Raw genomic sequence first — 22,180 nt, forward strand, 5'->3', positions numbered from 1 at the left:
CTCTCTCTCTCTCTCTCTCTCTCTCTCTCTCTCTCTCCACTGACCCAGTTAATTTTGATAATGAGACCACTAAACTTTGCTTATAGATAAAAAATGGAAGGGCAGTAAAGAAAATAAAGCATGCATGGGGAGAGGGGAAGGAAAGGAAGACAAAATAATTGTCCTTATGCCTTCTGAGAGCTTTAAAGTCATAATGTGGAAAACTCATTTTCAATATGTTAAGAGACATAATTATAATGCTGAAGCAGAGAGCTGAATGGACTTTTTACTTAACCTCCTTCCCCCCCAACCCCCCACCAAAAAAAAGATGGACAAGATAGCAAATATTAAGTCTTACTCTTTATGACTGTATTTGAGATTTTTCTTGGCAAGGATACAGAGTGGTTTGCTATTTATTTCTCCAGCTCATTTTATAAATGACTAAATAGGCAAATAATGTTAAGTGATTTGACCAGGATCATACAGCTAGTATGTATGAGAGATTGGATTTGAACTTAGGAAGATGAGCCTTCTGACTCTAGATATGGTACTTTTCCACTGCACCATCAAATATCTTAATGTTTTATTTCTAAAAGCACTTATTTCAAAGGAAAAATAACTATAGAGTGAAATTTTGAGAAAAACTGCATGAATTTGAACTATGCCAATTGCTATTAAGAGTTCCTTATTTTGCAAGTCATAGATCCTTTGCTATTTGCATATCAGCCTTATCTATGTTGAAGTTAGATTTCCAATAACATCAGAACATAGTCCTTTTACAACATAGCCCTCAAATGAAATTAAAGCATTTATAAAAGCCCCGTCAAAATGAGGAAATTAGGTGTTGCAAAGCTTATTTGATTTTTACACGAAAGAACCATGGAATGATTTAGGTATTTGTCTTATGTAAAAATAATAAAGTAGATTAGGAGTTGCATGTAGAAGAACCTCACAGAAAACAGGGGAAAAGTGAGAGCTGCCTGAATATAAAGAATATAAAGTATGAACATGAATGAGACCTACAGAGGAGTTTGTGGTCAATTAGTGCTGGTGCTAAAAGAATTCTCTTTCTTAATAATTGTTGAACTCATGACTATATTATAAATAGAATGGATCAGTGACTGAAAAAGTACAATAACTAATATTCATTGTGATTCTTGTGTTATCAAGTACACATTAAATTTTTTATTTTATATGTATTGTACATGCTTTAGTGAACTAATAGTAATATGTATCATGCCTCTAAAAAGTTCAATGATAAAATACAAAAAAATTAATCGTTATTTAATATTTCTTATAAATTCTGGCAAGTGAGGGATTTTTATATTTTGTATTGGTTTGAATACCTAAAGAGGCAGCAATGAATGTAAAATTAGAAAAAATGGCTTCAAATCCTCATCTTTTAATGACAACCCTACATAGCCTTGGGAAAATACATATCCCTGAGTCTTAATCTTCATCTCAAAAAAAAGAAGGTCTTCAGGACTTGATAGACTCCAAGATATCCCCTTTATCTAGTTATTTTTTTGTCTTCTTTTTATGGGAAATACTTATTAATAAGTTGATGGAATTTAAAAAGAAAATTTTAGATAGACTTCTTATGTCCTTTACTTATTCTTATATCCTTATCCTTACATCCTTATACTTTTTAATAGTGTGTTGTAAGAATGTTCTGTTATTAAAATATTATTTTCCTATATTAAAATACATCAAATCTCATTATTCAAATGGATTTTTAATGCAGCAGATCTTTATCATATCATCTGTTTTGTGATAGCATGCATGTAAACTCTTAAATGCCATTCTTTAAGTCTCCTTGGGGAAACAATTAAGAGAATGTAGATTTTAGTGTTAAGTATCAGAACTGAAACGAACTTAAAACAAATGCTTAGGAAAAGCTTTCATCATTTTTCAAATTTGCCATATTCTCCTCTTTGACATGATACCTTTTTATTTTTTATTTTTATTTTGCTACATCTTTATTTTTAATTTTTTCTTTTACATGTAGAAATACATTTTAACAATTGTTTTGACATTTTAAAAACTAGATTTCCTTCCTCCTCACCCAAAGGTGGTGAATAGTCTGATAAAGGTTATGCGCTATATTTTTCTATATTCATATAATACATATTTCCACGTTGCAAATTATGATATAAGAAGTGTCACACAGATGATAGAGATCTCATGAAGGAAATTTAGTGGGAGATGGGCATCCTCTGATCTGCACTCAGAGTCCTACAGTTCCTACTTTGACTGTGATTAGCATTTTCATGGTGAATCCGATGTGGTTGGTTATCTTGGAGGCATGCTTTGCTGACAATGATTTAGTCCTTCATAGTTCATCATCATATAATATTTCTCTTATATACATTATCTTCCTACTTCTGCCCACTTCATTTTGCGTCAGTTCATATAAGTCTTTACAGGATTTTTTTTTTAACTCATTCTATTTGTCTTTCCTTATGGCACAATAGTATTCCATTATATCCATATATCACAAGTTGTTTATCCAATTTCCATGTGACAGACAACTCCTCAGTTAACAGTTCTTTGCCATACAAATATTTTGGTGCAGATTGATCTTTTCTCCTTATTTGTGATCTCCTTGTTATAGATCCAGTAGTGGCATTGCTGGGTCAAAGGGCATGCTTAGTTTTTTTACCCTTTGAGTCTGTTTTTGAATTGCTCTCCAGAACAGTTTTATTAATTCACAGTTCAACCAACAGCGTATTAGTGTCCCAATTTTCTAATATCCCCTTCAATATTTATTATTTTCTTTTTTGATCATGTTAGCCAATCCAGTAGGTGTGAGGTAGTACCTCAGAGTTGTTTTAATTTTAATTTCTCTTATCAATAGTGATTTAGGTGGTTTTTTCTGTGATTAGATTGTTTTAATTTCCTTCTCTGAAAATTGCCTGTTCATATTCTTTGACCATTTTTTTATTGGGAAATGCTTTTTATTTTTATAAATTTTGAGTTGGTTCTCTGTATATTTGAGAAATGAAACTTTTGTAAGAAATAATTGCTATAAGATTTTTTTCCCCAAATTTGTTTTTCCCTTCTAATCTTGATTGCACTGGTTTTATTTGTTCATTTTATTTGTTTTTAACTTAATGTAATCAAAATTATATATTTTATTTTTTGTAATGTTCTGTTTGGTCATAAATTCTTTCCTTATCTATAAATCCAAAAGGTAAACTTTTCCATGTTCCCCTAATTTGTTTATGGTATCATCCTTTATTTCAAGATCAAGTATCTAGTCTAACTTTATCCTGGTATATGATGTGACATATTGGTCCATATCTAGCCACTGCCATACTATTTTACATTCTTACCAGTAGTTTTTGTCCAATAGTGCATTCTTTCCCTTCTTTCCCTCAAAGCTTGGATCTTTGGTTTTATTAAACACTTAATTGCTATGGACATTAACTGCCATGTCTGTTCCACTGGTCCACCTCTCTCTTTCTTAGCCAGAACCAGATGGTTTTGATGATTACTATTGTATAGTTTGATATTTGGTATAGCCAAGCCTATTTCCTTCATTTTCTTTTCCCATAATTCCTTTGATGTTCTTGACCTTTTTATTTTTTCCAGATGAACTTTGTTGTTATTTGTTCTATTCTCCAAAACAATATTAGGGTATTTTGATTGGTATGGCACTGAATAGGTAAATTAATTTAGGTGTAATTATGATTTCCACTATATTGGCTTGGCCTATCCATGCCCAATTGTTTTCCCAATTGTTTAGGTCTTACTTTATTTGTGTGAAAAGTATTTTGTTCATTCAAAAGTATTTTGTTTATTTTGTTGGCTGGATTTATTTTGGTAGATACACCCCTCAGGTATTTTATATTGTTTAGAGTTATTTCATAAGGAAGTTCCTCTTTTGTCTCTTGCTGTTGGATTTTGTTGGTGGTAAATAAAGATGCTAATGATTTATATGTATTTATTTTGTATCTCACAATATTGCTGAAGTTGTTAATTATTTCTATTAGTTTATTGGTTGATTCTGTAGGGCTATCTAGATATACCATCATATTGTCTGGAAAAAGTGGTATATTTGTTTCTTCACTGCGTCTTCTAATTCTTTCAGTTTCTTTTTCTGCCCATATTGCTATGGTGAGCATTCTTAGTACAATATTAAATAAAAGTGGTGATAATGACCACCTTGTTTTATCTCTTAACCTATTGGGAAGAGTTTTAGTTTATCTCCATTACAGATAATACTTGATGATTGTTTTAGATAGATGCCATTTGTCAGTTTGAGAAAGATTTCATTTTTTCTAATATTTGTATGAAGAATGGGAGTTGTATTTTATCAAATGCTTTTACTGCATCTGTTGAAATGATCATGTAGTTTCTGTTGGTTTTTGTTTTTGATATGGTCAGTTATACTGATGGATTTTCCTAATATTGAGCCATCCCTGCATTCCCTTGATCTTATTTCACGATTTTGCATATCTCTACCTCTGCTTTTTTTTTTTTTTTTTTTTTTTTTTTTTACTCTTGCTGAGGCATACACTGGCCTCTTTTTATTTGTTTGGGTCTCTCTTTTTAAATGTGTTTCTTATAGATAGCATCTTGTGGGGTTCTGTTTTTTAATCTTTTCTCCTTTTCCACTTTATACATAGGTTCATCCCATTCACATTTAGTTATTATTACTTATTATGGTTTTTTTGTCCATCTTCTTTTCCCTTTGTTTATTCTTCTCTCTTTGTCCTATTTTCTGCTTTTTCAGGAAGACCAATGATTCTCAAATTGTCTCTTTTAGTCTGTTTTCTTGATCTGTCAATTTCTCAGTGAGATATTTCATGTTCCCTCCTACTTTATTAGTGTTTTAACTTTGCTTTATTTGTTCTCGCTGTCTTGAGAGATCATTGGCTTCTACTTGCCTAATTCTTTTCTTTAAAGACTAGTTTTCTGCTATAATCTTTTGATTTTCCTTTTTGATTTGGTCTATTTTGTTTTTCATGGTTTCCTCCAATTTGCTTATTTCATTTGATTTGGGGGCATCTTTCTCCAATTGGGAGTTTTTGTCTTTTAACCTGTCTATTTCCTTTTAAGCTATTTCCCTCTTCTCTTGCCAAATCTCTTCCATCTTTTTCATGATCTCAGATTTGAACTCTTTATAGGTTCTTGTTCCTGGCTTGCCATTATTATTATTTCTTTCTCTGTCAGAAGTCTGGGTAAGGCAGACAGGCTCTCTACCTATCACATTGAGCTGTGGAGCAGTTTTCTTCTGAGTCACAGTACCATGCACCCTCTCAGCTTTATCTTTACGGCCACAGTCTGTCTGTGCTCTTTTAGGTTCTTGAGGTCTCAAGTCTAGCTGTTCTCAGGGTCAAACCTCTTGGTAGTCCCCTTGCTTGCTCCTTTGCCTAAAGCTCCTTTATCAGTCTCAGGGACTGCTTCCACAGTCAAGCACCCCTCTGCACTGGGTCACCACACAAGGTCCGTGCCTGAGCTCAACGTCCGTGCCGGAGATCAAGGTCTGTGTTCCAAGTCTGAGAGTTCTTTAGCCTCTTAGGGTCTTAAGTCTTGCTTCTCTCAGGAGCAGGCCCTGGTGATCCCAGGTAGCTGCCAAGGACTTAATGAATGCCCCAAACTTGCTCTAACTCTTGTGTGCTGGCTTTGGCACTGTAGATGTTGTGGGGAGAGGGTTTTGCTCTGCTCGCGTTTTAGTGAGAGATGTTTCACCCCCTAATAGCGTGGAAATGCTCCAATCCCACATACCTTCAATGCTGTGCCTGCTGTGGGTTCCCTTCGTTCGTCTGGATTTGTTTTTATGTCCTCTTGAGGAGTCCTATCTGTGTGGGTTAGGAGAGTTTAAGCAAGCTGCTTCTTTTCTCCAGCCATCTTAATCTGGAAGTTCTGTCTTCTCTTATTCTAGTGAGACATATTCCTCCAGCTTTTCTTTGTTTTGAAGCAATTTATTTCTTTTTTCATGTATGTGGTAGGATTGGGGGAATGGGGCATCCTGTACTCTGTCATCTTAGTTCCCAGTATGCAACTTCCCATAGTACCTTTTTGACATTTATAAATCAAAAACATCAAATTTTTTTCCTTTTCTCATTCATTTTATTTATTTGCTCATACTTTTTTTTGTTGTTCATTGTGTATTTTAATCTTTTTTTCAGCAATCTTTCTGGGTTCTTTTCGTGTACCTTATGAAGAAATAAAAAAAATGATATTGGAAGTAGATGAAACACAACTGGCAGAAAGTATGATTCAGGTAAATTAAATAAACTGAAAAGTAGTTTAAACAAGAATATATAAACATGAGATTTCTTTAAATGCAATTCGATAGTTGAAGAAAATTCTTAAAACACCCAGCAAAACAATGAACTGCTAAAATAATTTTATAATTATCTTTTAAAATTATTTTCTTTTCATTATAATTACTTAGTATTTTTGTTATTTCCAGTAAATTTTTTAAAATTATCATTCTTTTGAATAATTTTGAATAATTTGAATGAAATTATCAAAACTTTTTGAAATAAATTCTTCTTAAATACATTCTTTCCTATAAGACCAAATTTTAAATCTTTATTTTGCATAGAAAAACAAGAATATGAAAATACAAATTTCTTTTCTAAATTGTATGTAGAATGGGAATTTTAAAAATTGGTATATTGTTTTCCTTGATACTTTATAAATATGTCTAATTCTCAGTGAATGCTAGAGCCATATTTTTTAAATTCAATTAGTAGTCTTTACTGGAAACCCTTCTTTGATGTACCACTATCTATTGTTTAGGTACAGTTCATTTGACCAACATTTCATATTGGACAACATTTAATTCTTCAGTCCTTACAGTTTTATTTGGTGTTCATATTTTAGGTTATTATTATTTTTAAAATTAATATTCAGTGCTCCAGATCTCTATACAGGATTATTTTTTTAATAGGATGGGATTATATAGTGAGGAGTTGAGAAGAACTTGAATTGTTATTGTAAGTAGATTTTAAAGTCTCTAAATAAATTTATTAATTGCCTCCTACGTACTAGGCACTAGGGATAAAAAAGACAAGTGAAAAAGTTATCTATTGATTATGACATATACATATGTGTCTAAATGTATGTGTATTTATGTCTGTATATTAGATATACCCATTAAATCAAATATTAATTTTTAGAGAAGGACACTGGTAATCATATGAATCAATTTGAAGGATGGTATAAGGAGGGCAGCAGTTGAAAGGATTCTTATAGGAGATGAGTACAGATAAGGGGATAAGATACCAAGTAAGAGGGAATGGAGAAAGACTGTCATTTGTAAGGAAAAGTGAAGAGGCTAGAAAGAATCTTTGAATGCATGAATACGAATATTACTTAATAAGATTTGAAAGTTGCATGTAAAGGACTTTAAATGTTACATGGGATGTTGATATTTGATTCTATTGACAATAGTAAGCAGAGGAGTTTTGGTTAGCTTTTTTTAAATTTTAAAGCAAGGAGATAATGTTGTCAGATATTCACTTTAGAAAAATTATCAGTAATCTGAGAAATGTCTTGGAATAGAGACTTGATGTGGATGACCATTTGGAAAGTGTCATTTATTGAGGGAAACAATTATTAAATATTTTTGATTAGTACTTGTCTCTAAGGATAAATATAAAAAGCGAAAACCTATTTTCCCTAAGGGCACTTATATTCTGGTGGGGAGAGGACACACACAGGAGAATAATGGCCTGGCAAGTGTGCTTTGGCCCAGAAAATTACTAGAAATGTTAGTAGACAATAGGGGAGTAAATTGGCCACATCCTATCCAGAAACAATGGGAGAGTTAATTTGATCATACTTCATGGTTTTAAAACTCTTTGAGTCAGGGAAAGAATTGGGATACAGAGATTGCCAGGTAGTTGCAAGGATATGGAGGACATAATTGGAGAGAAGGAAATGAACTGAAGTAAATGGAGTTTTTTCTGAATTTAGCGACTAGCAGAAGTCATAACCAATTGAAAGAATAGGGCCCCAAGACAGAGGTTTCTCTAGCCAATAGTTGATGCAGTTCTGATCATGTTAGCTAAGATAGAGATGGCACGTTTTAAGTGTTGGAAGGACTAGTTTAAGCAATGTATTTAATGTGTGGTGAATGAGAGGTTGGATTTTATGGTGACACTGAGATTACAAATTGTCTGACTTAAGGGATGATCCCCTTGACAGAAATGGAGTGGTGGGTTGAGGGAAGAGTGTAATTCTATTTCGAATATATAAAATTAGGGATTTGTGATGCATGCTAATTATCTCACTATTGCCTATAGATTTTTAGATCATATCTTGAGTACAGATAATTTAGTTTTTCCCCCCTTCTTTTATTCTATATGTGGAGTGCTTTCTAGTTATGTCTTCATACAGGAGTTGAATATATCTCCCATACAAATGTCTTCATACAGGAGTTGAATATATCTCCCATACAAAACATTCTTACCAACACAAATAATGCCTTGTCTTACAGAATTCTAAATAGAGGTAGATTTAAAAGAAAGGTGAGTTTTGCTTTGGACATGTGTAGTTTGAGGTATTTGTGGTACATTCTTCTGGAACTATTAAATTGGCATTTGGTAATGCTGACGTGAGGCAGCTCAGTGGGGTGGTGGATAGAGTTCCAGGCCTGGAATTAGGATGATTCATCATTATGAGTTCTAATCTGGCCTCAAACCTTACTAGCAAAGTGATCCTGGGCAAGCCACTTAACCCTGTTTGCCTCAGTTTCCTCATATGTAAAAAAAAAATTAGAGGAGGAAATGGCAAACTACTCCAATATCTACCAAAAACACACTAATGGAATTAAACTCAGCTGAAATGACTGAATAACACAATGCTGACTTGATAACGTGATGGGGGATATGAACTGGAAAGGTGATGACTTGTGGAGGGAGAACAAGTTTTGAATGGCTTTTGTGATTATTGATTAAAATCTCTGTGATTATTGATTATTGATCTATTGATTAAAATCAATAAGATTTTAAGTAAAAAGTGCATTGTACCAGTATTGAAATAGGGTTCACAAATGAACATTTGTTACTTTCCTAATCAGTAGAGATTCTTAACAGGTTTAAGTGTCATTCCCCTGCCCCCATACAAAGTCAAATTTTTGTATCTTTACATGTTTTACAAAACAAAGTGACTTCAAGAGGTCAGGAGCATGTCATTTTTTAGAAATGTTATCTATCATAGTATTTTCTTAATTACCTATACTTGTTACATCTTTTTGAAATTACATTTTCTCACTTTTTTTTCAATTAATATGAAAACTTTTTTTTTTGCTGGAAACCACTATTTATTGAATTGAACTTTTATTTTTTTTTCTATATTTTCAGTTTTTTTCTTTAAAAAATAAATTAGGGGACAGCTGGGTAGCTCAGTGGATTGAAAGCCAGGGCTAGAGATGCTAGATCCTAGATTAAAATCTTACCTCAGGCACTTCCTAGCTGTGTGTTCCTGGGCAAATCACTTAACCCCCATTGCCTAGCCCTTACCACTCTTCTGCCTTGGAACCAATACCAATTGATTTCAAGACAAAAGATAAGGTCTCCTAAACAAACAAACAAACACAAACAAACAAACAAATAAATAAAAGGGACTTTGACCTATGGATATGACTTTGTAGATTAAATCAGGACAATTTAACCCCACAGATACCTCATATATAATTATATTTACATAATTATAAATCTCATGCCATTATATATGTATGAATGTCCTATTTGTTTCTCCCATTTCCAAAGTTGTGCCTTGGTTTTTAGGATAATGATACTACACAGATGAAATATTTTACCATCTGTAGTAATGATAATTTTGAGCAGTACAACTAGCTATAAGAAATAAAGAAATCTTGGGCCATAATTCTGAATTGAAAAATTGACTTTATTCAGTGGTCCATCACCATTCCCAATCTGTGAAGAAATACATCTTGTGAATGTTCACAATTGTTTTTATAGGTTTTTGACAGTTGATACCCTCATTAATTAACAAAACCTACATGCTTAAAGTATGTTAGCAAACTGTTGTTAAATTCTAGTACAAGGTCCTAGCACTTTATCGATCCTGTCACTGCTATCTTAAGATAATATTTTAGGGAAAGACATTAATGTCATATAACTCACTAGAAGGAACTAAAGATACACAAAGATGTCTCTTTGAGTCAAAATCTGAGGACCCAACTACCAACATGCTTTCCTAGAAAAGCAAATATTAGTCCTTCTTTTACAACTGATTGTTTCTGTTAGCTTTATTCAGTTAGGATAAAAATGTGTTGGTAAAGATGTGTAGTTAACATAAGAAGCTCTTAAGCTTTATCTTTCCTTACCTGACGACTAACAACTAGACCTAGCTTTCTAACACTCTTGCTACATATACTAACAACTAGACCTAGCTTTCTAACACTTTTGCTACATATACTACTTAAAGGATTATATAAGATGCCTAAATGACATAAAAAGAAGTTAAGTGAAATAAACTGAAGTTAAGCTCTTCATTAGTATGTTAAATTGTGGCAATAGGATTGAATGGGATCTAGCAGTCATAAACAGAATTACCTTTCTCCCCTATGTGGCTGATATATATGTATGTATGTACATATATGACATCTATAAACATTTATATATCATATTAATATATAAACTAAAAGAAAACTGGATACATACATGGGTATTATAATAATTTTCAGATGGCCCTTCGAATGTGAGATATAACTTCTCTTTTATCAATAATTGGAAAATCAAAACTGTAAATAAGGAAGGCAATTAAACATTTATTAAGCATCTGCTATGGGCCAGGCATTTTAAGTGCTTTATAAATATTATCTCATTTATTCCTTACCACAACCCTGAGAGATAGACATTATTATTATGTCCATTTTACAATTGAGGAATTTGAGGCAGGCGGAAGTTAAATGACCTTGTCTGGAGTCATTCAGCCAGTTAATGGCTTGTAGGAATGCTGGATTTAAACTCAAGTCTACCTGACTCCTTAAGATAGCGAGGTGGTGCAGTGGATAGAACGCTGGGCCTGAAGTCAGGATGACTCAACTTCTCGAGTTCAAATACCCTGGTCAAGTCACTGAACCATGTTAATTTCAGCTTCCTCATAATAAGGTGGAGGCGGTAATGCCAAACTTTCCAATATCTTTGCTAAGAAAACCCTAGCTGAGGTAATAGAGAGTTAGCCAAAACTGAAATGACTATAAATAATGATCTGACTCCAGGCTCTGCTATATCCTCTGTGCCACAGAGCTTTTAGAGGCTACTAGGCAAACTTCTGGTTTCTTTTCTTCCCTTCAAAATACAAACAGTGCTTAATTATTTGAGGTGTACTCGTGAGTCTTAAGGAATATTCTTTTACTTTTTACTTATTTTCAAGTAAGAAAAAGTAAATATGGGGAATTATAAATAGCTATTGTGTAGTTTTATAATATTTGTTTGACTTTTTAGAATTATGCCAGATTTGCTCAGTCTTTAACAGAAACTGATGAGCATCCTAACACATTTCAAAATTCTTGTATGTTTATTCTTATGGGACATAGTTTAATTAGCAGCATCAGTCACTCTGTGTCACAGTTTCTTTCAAACTACAAAAAGAGAGCTGGGTTTCTATAATCTAGTCAACTCTTTTCCTGTCTCTCTTGTTCTTATTATTCTTGCCTTGCTAACAAGTTGGTATTCTAGAAATAATATATGAATTTGTTAATTTGAGAATTCAATATAGTGAAGTAATGATGGATTCAGTTTTTTGATGAAAGTTTCAGCACCATACAGTAAATGTTATTTGTCTATTTTGTGCAATGTCTTAGACATGAGGAATGATGGAAATCCTAACTGTAAAAATCATATCCCTCACATTTTATAAATTTTAAGAGAGAAATGAAACACCAAGATGATAGCAGACCCTTGATGAACACTCAAATTAAGGTGATAGGAAAAGGATTCTGAGTGGACAAAGGAGTGACAGAATACGTTGTTAGAAAAATAGGAAGGTGATCAGTAGAAACTTTTTAGTTTCAGATGCTATCAGAGAAGGATGTCTCTAGAGTAGATGACAGTGTTCAATAGAGTCAAAAGCTACTTAGACAACCAATGTCTATAAAGACTGAAAATAAATGCCATTGGATTTCAAAATTAGATCACTGGTAACCTTTTACAAAAACTAAATAATGATAGAATAGCTTTAAAAAACTATGCATTCAATGTGACCATATAAAAAGATTTGTAAAAAAGCATAAATGTTAAAAAAGCAATGGAAAGATTTTCAAGCAATTTGAAGAGTGATTTCTTGTTATTTTGGTTTCTTAAGTATTTTATTACTACCTAAATATACTTAAGATTATCCAGGTATTATATAAATAATTGGCTCTATTGTATCAAACTTTAAAGTGATGAAAAGAGGCTAATGGGAACTATTAAAAACATGAGATTTTTATTTGGATAAAAGGTAAGCAAAAAAAATTAATAATTTTATATATAAATTTGCAATGTAGGAGATTTAATTATCCTCTATGTTGATGAGTCGTATTCCTAGTCTTTCTATAATTTGAAGTTATTTGAAAAAGTTTGAGGACTTCTAAAATGTTAAAGAGTTAGAAAGAATAACATGTAAAAAAAGGTTAAAATTGCAATTGCTTAGCTTAGAGAAAAATGATATTTTAATAAATTATAATATTTAATCTTTTAAAACTCATTTGATCTTTAGTCTCAGTATTTTTTTAAAAATCCTTACCTTCTTTCTTTGAATGAATAATACATATTGGTTCCAAGCCAGATAGTGATAAGGTCTAGGCAGTTGGGGTCACATGATTAGCAAGTGGCCCATTTCCATGACTGATTCTCTATCCACTGAGTCCCCAGCTGTTTCCAATAAGATTTTTAGTAATGTTTACTAATTTATAATTCTAAATCAGTTTTGAAAAATGTGGAAAAAGTAAATATAATATTAATTTAAAAACCAATCTTATACTTTCAGGATAAAATTTTATATTAATGATTTTATTTATATTTATAATATATTACTTTTAATTAGATCTTTATACTGTAGTTAATTTATTTTCTCTTATTTTGATTGATAACCCAGTTTTCTTTATCCAAGGTTACACAGTGAGTCATCGATATGTAATTTTATCTAATAACTTTATAACATTGCTTCTTTTAACATTTTTAAAACTAGTAGCACCTTTCTGGGAATGAGTTACTCTATGTGTCGAATATGACATTGGTATTTCACATTTCAAAAAAGAAATGTTTTCTTAGTTGGCTAATTTTATATTTCTGTCACATAAGCCTATATTTTGGTGAATTGATTTAAACAGTGTGATTAAACTCTTGACAGTTCTTTTGCCCTCGTCTTCCATTTTAGTAGTGAACTGAGAATTTTATTACTTGGATGAATAGTAACTGGTAACACCTAGGTAACTTTTCACTGGTAGTGCTTTTGATGGTGCTTCCTGTAATTTCTGTCACTTATATCTTTGTATTGAAATATAATGACATGATTATCGAGTTTATAGGCTAGCTTCTCTGAATATCTATATCAATAGAGTATAATTTATTTATTAATAGACATTTTTCATATGTCTGTTTTGCAGTTAATTCTCCCTCTCTTCCATCCTCCCATCTTCCCTTTGCCCCTTCCTTCCTTGCTTCCTCTCTCCCTTCCACAAATAATTTATTTTGGCTCATCATGTGAGATTTATGATGAATGCTCTTCATATGAGTGCAGACCTGTGAAATGCAGCTTGGGAAGATACTTTTTAATTTTTTTCTTTTTTCTTTCTTCTTTTTTGTTGTTGTTGTTAGAACTTAATAAAACACCTGCCAGATCAGGAGCAACTAAATTCACTGTCAAAATTAAAGAATGAATATAATAATTTATGTGAGCCAGAACAATTTGCAGTTGTGGTGAGTACTATTACCTGGACTTTGTCTCCTTTATATTGGTATATTGACTATTTGTGTTTTCAAGCAACTTTCCATGTAATTATTATCATTATTACTATTATTATTTAATTCTACATTTGAAAACTGTTCTTGCGTTTTGAAATGACGTGTATTAGAACTCTTTATTTTTTGGTTTCAGAATGTATTTTAGGTATCATATCCTCATTTAAGATATTTACTTAAGAACTTTTTTCCCCCATTCTGAAAAACAGTTAAGAATTATGCTAAGAAACTGAATAAAATATTCATATCCATTTAGTCACATTTTATTCCTAAACATATACCCCAAGGAAGTAAGCAACTGAAAGTCCAAAATATACTAAAATATCTACATAACTAAAATTACTATTACTAATATTGTCTGTTTTCCATTTTCATAGTTTATTGTCTCAATAAGAACTCTAAACAGAGCAGATCCCAATCAATAGAGGAATGGTTAAAAAAATTCTGGTAAGGAAGGACTAATGTTAAGACTTTTAAGAATTCAGCAAAATATGGGAAGATATGAGAATGGATGCAAAGTAAAATAAGCAAATCCAGGAAAACAATACACATGATGATACCAACAAAATAAAGAAAAAGGATAATTAAAAAATATTCAGTTTTATAATTCTAATTGATACTTGATACTCCTAAGAGAGATACATTTTCTTTCATTTCTTTATTGAAGTTGAAGACCATGAATTTAGAAAATGATTTTATCCTGTTTTTTGGGGGCACTTACCCTTTGGTGTCTTCATGAACAAAGTGCCTTTTTATATGAATAAAAGCAATATTTCTCTTGGGAATTCTAAATGATTACTTGTAGTAGACTTTTGATTCTGACAGAGCATTGAGTAGTTCCAGCATTTGTCATATTTGTCAACTTTGGAGTTATGAGGTGAATTCATATTTTCTACTTGTTAGTACCTTGCAATTCTTTTGAGAACCATTTGTTTACCTCTCTTGACTAGGTGTTGAGTAATAGCTTTTGGTTTTATGTATTTGTTAGTTGCCTATATGTCTTGATATGAGACATTTATCATAAATTCTTTGAACAAAGATTTTCTTCCATTTGGCTGCTTTCCTTATCCTAGTTATACTAATTTTGTTCATGCAAAAGCTTTTTAATTTTGTTATTTTAAAATGTTTTATTTTTCATAATTTTCCTTTCACTTTTATACTAATAATTCACTTCCTAGCCATTATATACTTTGACCTTTAATATTTAGTTCCTATCTCCATTTCTAGTTTATTGTGGCATATATGTAAGGTATTGGACTAAATTTCCAAAATATTACTTTTATAGTATTCCTAACAGTTCTCATCAAGTAAGGTTTCTTCTCTAGGTATTTTTGTTTGGGAATTTTTAAACACCTTTTTAATTGAGTTAACTTCTGTTTAATACATTCTTTTTTATGCTATTCCACTGATATATGCTCATCTATATTTTAACCAATATTAAAGTACCTTTGATTATTGCTGCTTTATAATATAACGAAGTCTGGAAATGTTTTTCCCTTTCATTCCTCATTTCCTCCCCCTCCTGCCACCCACCACTCCATTTCCCAATATATTTTAAATCTACAAATAATTTTTGCTATTATTTTGTTTAACACTCTGAAGTAATAAGCCCCTTTTTATTTTAGTACAGCATGAAAACTAAATTAATTTAAGCTGTGTTGCCATTTTTATTATATTGATATGATCTAGCCATAAGCATTTAATGTTCTTTCAGTTATTTAAGTCATTCTTTATTTCTAATAAAGATGATTTCATTATTTTATCTATATAAAGTGTGATTTTGTAAATTGATGCTCAGATAATTTTGCTATTTTGTTTTTATTTTGGATAGAACTTCCTATTCTCATTACCTTCAGGACTTTTATTACTGTTGTACAGATAAGCTATTGATTTTTATAGGTTTAATTTCTTTTGTACCTTTCATTTTTCTCTCATTGTTATTGCATCTTTGGAAAAATATCTGATAAAAGTAGACTGGGGGCTTTCTTTTTTTACTCTAATATTTATTGGGAAAGTTTCTCCTGTTTCCCTATTGCATATAATACTAATTTTTTTTTTTAACCCTTGTACTTCGGTGTATTGTCTCATAGGTGGAAGATTGGTAAGGGTGGGCAATGGGGGTCAAGTGACTTGCCCAGGGTCACACAGCTGGGAAGTGGCTGAGGCCAGGTTTGAACCTAGGACCTCCTGTCTCTAGGCCTGACTCTCACTCCACTGAGCTACCCAGCTGCCCCACTAATTTTTTATTTTAGATGGATGCCTTTTTATAGCATTCAAAAAGGTCCTTGGGAGTGCTCTGTAGGGATTTGTGTGTGTGTGTGTGTGTGTGTGTGTGTGTGTGTGTGTGTGTATTTACTACATCAAAGGCTGCTGCTTTTGATATAATCACATGGTTATGAATATTTTTATTCTAATATGACTGTTAATTATTTTCCTGATGTTAAACTTTACTATCAAATACTTAGACTTGTGATCTCATAAATTTAGGAATTCCCTCTAGTAATATATGCCTTCTTATCTTCTGAGACTATCTTTCTAAAAGTTCAACAGAGATTTTCCCCATGTGCTAGCAGCCTCATTCATATTCTCCTGACCCTGAGAGGTTATCATTGGAAAACGCTGGCTTATCTTCCCTTATTCCCAGCTCTTCCTACATTACCTCCCCACCCTCTCTTTGTGTATTATAATTCTTTGTTGAAATAGTTTTGTCTTGTTTTTCAGAAGTTCTGATTTTTTTTATATGTTTAAAGCAGTTCACACTCTCCATGTGCCTTTGCATTTGCTTCTCTGTAACATTCCCCATCAGTTCTTGAAGTCTCTTACATACAGCAATGGAGCAGCCAGGTGGCACTGCCTGGAGTCAGGAAGACTCATGTGTCTGAGCTCACATCTGACCTCAGACACTTATTAGCTGTGGGACCCTGGAGAAGTCACTTCACCTGTTTTCCTCAGTTTCCTTATTTGTAAAATGAGCTGGAGAAGGAAATGGCAAACCACTCTAGGATTTATACCAAGAAACCCCAGAGGGGGGAAACAACATATAGCAGTCCTTGTCATCATCCAACATGTGAGAGAAATATTAAGTGATAAACTGGTAAACATGCATACACTTAATATGTACATACAATACACACACACACACACACACACACACACCAGTAGATTGAGAGCCAGGCCTAGAGACAGGAGGTCCTTAGTTCAAATTTCGCTTCAGGCACTGCCCAGCTATACGACCTTGGGCAAATCTCTTACTCCCCATTTCCTAATCTTTTCTGTTCTTGATTTTAAGACACAAGGTAAGGGTTTTAAAAAAATCCTAGGAACACTTGATAACCAGAGTGATAACTGGTAGCTTTGTAGCCAGAGACCAGGATATAGTTAAGAGATTTTGTGGAGAAAGTCAACTTAAGATTTAGAAATTGGTTGGATTTGTGAGGTAGGAGAGAATTAGACACTGAGAATGTATTCAGGTTCTGAATGAATGGCTTTGATTAAGTTTTTGACTAAAATAAGGAAGTTCAGAAGAGGAAGGAGTTTTGAGAAAAAGGTGAGCTCTACTAGGCCAAAACACAGCTCACCTTCTTCTCAAAACTCCTTCCTCTTCTAAATGGCCTGGTAGAAGTGGAGATGGCTATGGTATGCCTGTGTTAAAATGCTGAGTGTAGGACTGGAGCCCCAAAGAGAGACCTGCCCCAGGCTAGACCATCTCCATCTGTAGAAAGCTCTGAGCCCCTGAGCACCAGCAAGAAACACGAGGGAAAGACCCTCCTAGGAGTGGGCATAAGGAGGCTGGAAGCCTGGCAGAGGACGCCAGGAAGCTGCGTAGACAGGTTAGGGAAGACCCAGAGAGCATGAGGAAGAGGAGGAGGGAGCAGTCAGCAGTGCCTGATGCTGCAGGAATGACAGACCCCATTACACATATGGAATTAGTCGTGGCTGACTCACTCATAAGTTAGCTTTTCCAGCCTCCTTCCTCTGTTATTGCCTATTTGTGATTGCTTCATCTTGAAATGCACCCCTGAAAAACTAACATTGTTGGGTTGTATATAAATTAGGAGAGAGTCAGTGTGAGATGGAGGAAAACATGCTCAATTTCAATTCAAAGACCTGCATCTCAAAGATGATTTCTTTACTTACCTCCTGTGTAACTTTGGGGAAATTACTTTTCCTTACTAGACCTCTGTTATTCTTCTGAAAAATGATGTGATTGAATTAGATAATCTCTTCTAGCTCTATGAAATATTGGTGTAATATCTGGATTTTAGGGGCACTTGGATGAAACAGAAGAGTCATGTCAGGAACATTCTCAGGCACCTAGGGTGTTAGGAAGGACTTGTGCTTAAGACAGTGGCACCAGTATAGAAATGGGGCACACTGTTCACTGATTGGATGAGGTGAGTCATGAAGAGCAAAAGTTGTACTTGTAGAAGAATGGATCGATCATGTTGCCCCTGAGAAATTGTGAGATTGCAAGAAGTAGCATGATTCTTGGTAATGGAAAGATAATATTAACTTTAGACTTCATGAGTTTGAGCCTCTGGTGGAATAATTAATGAAAGATTTTCCTTTGGTAATTTTGGAGATGTGGCTCCACCATTCAGAGAAAGGTGTCATGTTTTGGGAGTCATGTTTGTAACTGTGAAGCCTTGGAAGTAATAGTAAAAGAACATCGCGAAGAGGGGCCTGGGACAGAGCCTTGAGGTGGGCCAGGCCTGATGCCTGCCCGTTGGATGGTTTGGCTTCAGAAAGAGAACCAATGAGACACTTGGAGACTGTAATATTAAAGGGAAGGCTATTTAGCTGGATCATGGAAAGGAGAGCTAGCAAGTTAATAGCATGCATTGAATTTGAGGCTCACCGTCACGAAATGCAGTTTCAGTCAAAGTAGATGTCAGGAGATAGGGACAGAACTGGATGCTGAAGAGAAGGCAGCCAGCCATTCCCACCTGCTACTTTCCCCAGCCCTGAAGTCTAACAGTAAAGTGGAATACAGAGGCCGTTGCTGTAGAAGTAGTACACAAAAGTCAAGCAAAGACACATTTTTATGTTTGGTAGTCCCAAGGATGTTTATAAGTAAGTGCAAGCAATGAAGTTTAGGGGCGAAGAATTAAAGGTATATCATTGACAAGAATTTAAAATTGTTCTTACTGTTTTTTGAAGCTTTCTTAACTGTTTTTTGATGATTTTGTTGCATTTTCTGAGAAAAAGTTTATTTCCATTGACTTCCTGTTTATTTAACTGTAGTATCTGTCTGTATTTTTACTTATGTTTTTATTTCACTAAAGTTATATTTTCATATTTGTTCTTCACAGTGGTTTGTGAGGGGGTGAAGGGAGGAAGGTAGGAAGGCGGAATGAATGAATAGGAAAAAGGAGAGAGGAAGGTAGAGGAAGGGAAAGGAAGGGAGCCGGTCCCCAGCCCCTGCAGTGGGAAATTGACCAGAGCTCTTTGGGGCTCAAATAAAAGATCTGAGAGCCACCTTAGTGATTAGAATAGCTAGGTTTTATTTAAATTAGGAAAGGGAAAAGGTTAGGTAGGGAAAAAGAGTCTCCCATGTAGAGAGAGACCTGGATCAGAAAGAGTCAGCCACTAGGCTTGAGCAGAGCCCTTCCAGAGTCGAAAATGCTTGAAACCCTCTTTTATACTTTCTCTGACACCTCCCACAAAGGAAGTAGGGGGTATGGGAGAAGTTATAGCAGGGATGGGGGGGTTGGGAGTTAGTCTTCCAGGCTTTACATTAATTCCAAATGACACATTGGCCCCTGTGATCCTTTGGGAGGCCAGTCTCCCCAGTGGATCATAAGAAACATAAATAAATTAACAATTACAATAAAATAAAGGGTATATACATCAATATAAGGAGAGAATGGTAACATACTTATTTTACAAAAATATTTAGGGAGCAGTCCCTTTCTTTTACAACTAAACATATATATGCATAAAACAAATGCATTTAAACTAAACAGATTAATTTAACAAAACAAATGAATTTTAGCAAAACAAATGAATTTTAAAAACCAGACAAATGAATTTAAAACCCCCAAAGTTCAAAATTTTGCACATCCGGTTGCTCTCTTAGGCTCCTGGATCAGCATGCATTCTCCAAGTGGTCCCCACAGGCATCTCCATTTGGATTCCAGGAGGTAGTAAATCTCTTTTCCTAAAACAATCTAAACTCTTCATATGAAATAAAAACACATTCCCTGCTGAGGAGGATAGAAAGAAACATTTAAATCACAGAGGGCTGAGGCAGGAGACATATTAATCACTTTCATTCAAATTCATCAGAAAAATTAGCAGAAAAAGGCCAAATAACTAGTAATCCATGTCCGGCATCATGCACATACCCACTTAGTAACCGGGACCACAGACAACAACTATATAAGAAAGTTAGGGGAAAGGGACCAGATCTGTGTTTATTGGTCTGATATTACATCGTTTCTTCTTTTCTTCTTTTGTCATTTCTTCTCAGGGATAGAATACGGAGCCAGACCAGCCAATCATTAGGTACTTGACATATAAATTTTACAAGGAATATGTATGGTTCAAGGAGTCCTACGTCTTAATGTATGTTAAGCATTGCAACCTCAATTCTCACACTAAGTTCAAGTCCTAGCAATCCTAGTAGGATTGTTTTCTCTTTTTGACCTGTGTGCTCTTTTGGCATCATGTAGGTTAAGTATGTGCTGCTTTGGCACTATATAGATAAGCTGTGCTTCTTTGGCACTGTATTGATGAAATCTGTACTCCTTTGTTTATCCCATTTCTTAGAATCAGACATATGTACTAAGTCCTATAATAGCAAAATACCAATGGCTATTTCAGTAGCCTAAGGCTTTTGGGTAGAGTTACAGTTAGAAGTAATGGATATACTTAACCTACACTAATCTAATAATCAAAAACTCTTTTCAATTTAGATAACATGTGCTTCAAATTCAAAAGTTTCACATGCAATTATAAAAAATGCATTAAAATTTCAAATATAGATCTCCTATAATCAGTGACAATGAGAAAAAACCAATAACAACATAGATATATGTATGTTGCAATTCATGTCACTCAAGGAGGGATAGTATATAAAAGTTCTTACCCAAGAATTTAGATGCATTTCCTCTTAGCTTAGCCATGATCCACAGTGTGAATGGAAATGAGGTAAAACAGTGGAATTACAAAAGCAATAATACATTATAAAAATTTCACAAAAAGCACAAAATTCAAATCAAGTTAATACAATACAAGTCTCTTAATATAGGTAATATGTGTTCAAATCTTCGAAATACACAAAATATAAGTCTTCCAAATTATCAATACAAAGGCACATGTCAAATACTGGATGGCACAAATAAAGTTAAGGGGGTAGACAGGCATTGTATTGTAAAGTTACGATTCTTCTTTTTTTATTTTTAAGGGAGACAAAACTGAAAAGGGTTAATAGCAACAAAACAACAAAAACAATAGAGTTTAAGGGATGTAAGGGTCACCTCCTTTTGCCCCATGTGGAGGAACAATAGCACTGAGTTGTGTTATGAGTGTGTGTGACGAGCTCCACTTTGGAGATACTGTTGTGGGGTCATTCGTTGTGAGTATATGCCTGATTATCAGTCCTGAAATTGAGGTTCCTATAGTTATTGTTCTGATAGTTATTGTTTCTAAAAGTAGTATTGTTCCTGAAATTATTGTTCCTGAAATTGCTGTAGTTGTTATTATTATACCTAATTGTAACAAATTCCTAAAATTCATCATTAAGTGGCCCTTCTTATTAAAGAAGTGGCATGTCAGAGATTGGTAATTAGACTCTCTGAGAGGGGCAAGTGGTAGTGGTATAGTATCATGCCCTTTTTCCTGTTTTTCTATTTTGTTTTCTAATGATTTCAGTTCTTTTTTATATGATATCTACTAGATCATTAGTTTGTACCTTTGTCTCTTCATGTCCTTTAGATGATATTCACAGCTATTTTATGTAGTTCATCCAGATCCATTTCTGGCCATTTGGGACAATGCATCTTAAAGAAATCTTGGACCAGTCTGCTAGAATTGTTTACAAATTGTTTCCTTATTTGTCTTATTCCTTGCTCTGTTGATAAATCCAGGCCCAAATATCTAGCCCCCAATTCAGTAAGCCTGTCCATAAATTGCGAGGGAATTCTGTCATTATTTTGTGTTAGGTGATCAAATTAGGTCCAGTTGTCTGGACCTTCTGCACATTCTTTCATTGCTTTTAATATTGGAGCCCTAGCATTATTTAACTGCAAATATTCCTCTGGATC

The 22,180-nt window shown here is 33.7% G+C and overlaps 1 protein-coding gene across 1 annotated transcript in view; it reads left to right on the forward strand.

Annotated features, from left to right (window-relative positions):
• Positions 1–22,180, forward strand: part of DIAPH3 (diaphanous related formin 3) — a 423,660-nt gene that overhangs the window by 179,865 nt on the left and 221,615 nt on the right. The window contains exons 19-20 of the mRNA XM_044670603.1: positions 6,117–6,211; positions 13,770–13,871. Coding sequence (XP_044526538.1) covers positions 6,117–6,211; positions 13,770–13,871 — 197 coding nt within the window. The remainder of the gene's footprint in view (positions 1–6,116; positions 6,212–13,769; positions 13,872–22,180) is intronic.

Source organism: Gracilinanus agilis, chromosome 3, assembly GCF_016433145.1.
Source record: "Gracilinanus agilis isolate LMUSP501 chromosome 3, AgileGrace, whole genome shotgun sequence".
Classification (NCBI taxonomy): Eukaryota; Metazoa; Chordata; class Mammalia; order Didelphimorphia; family Didelphidae; genus Gracilinanus; species Gracilinanus agilis.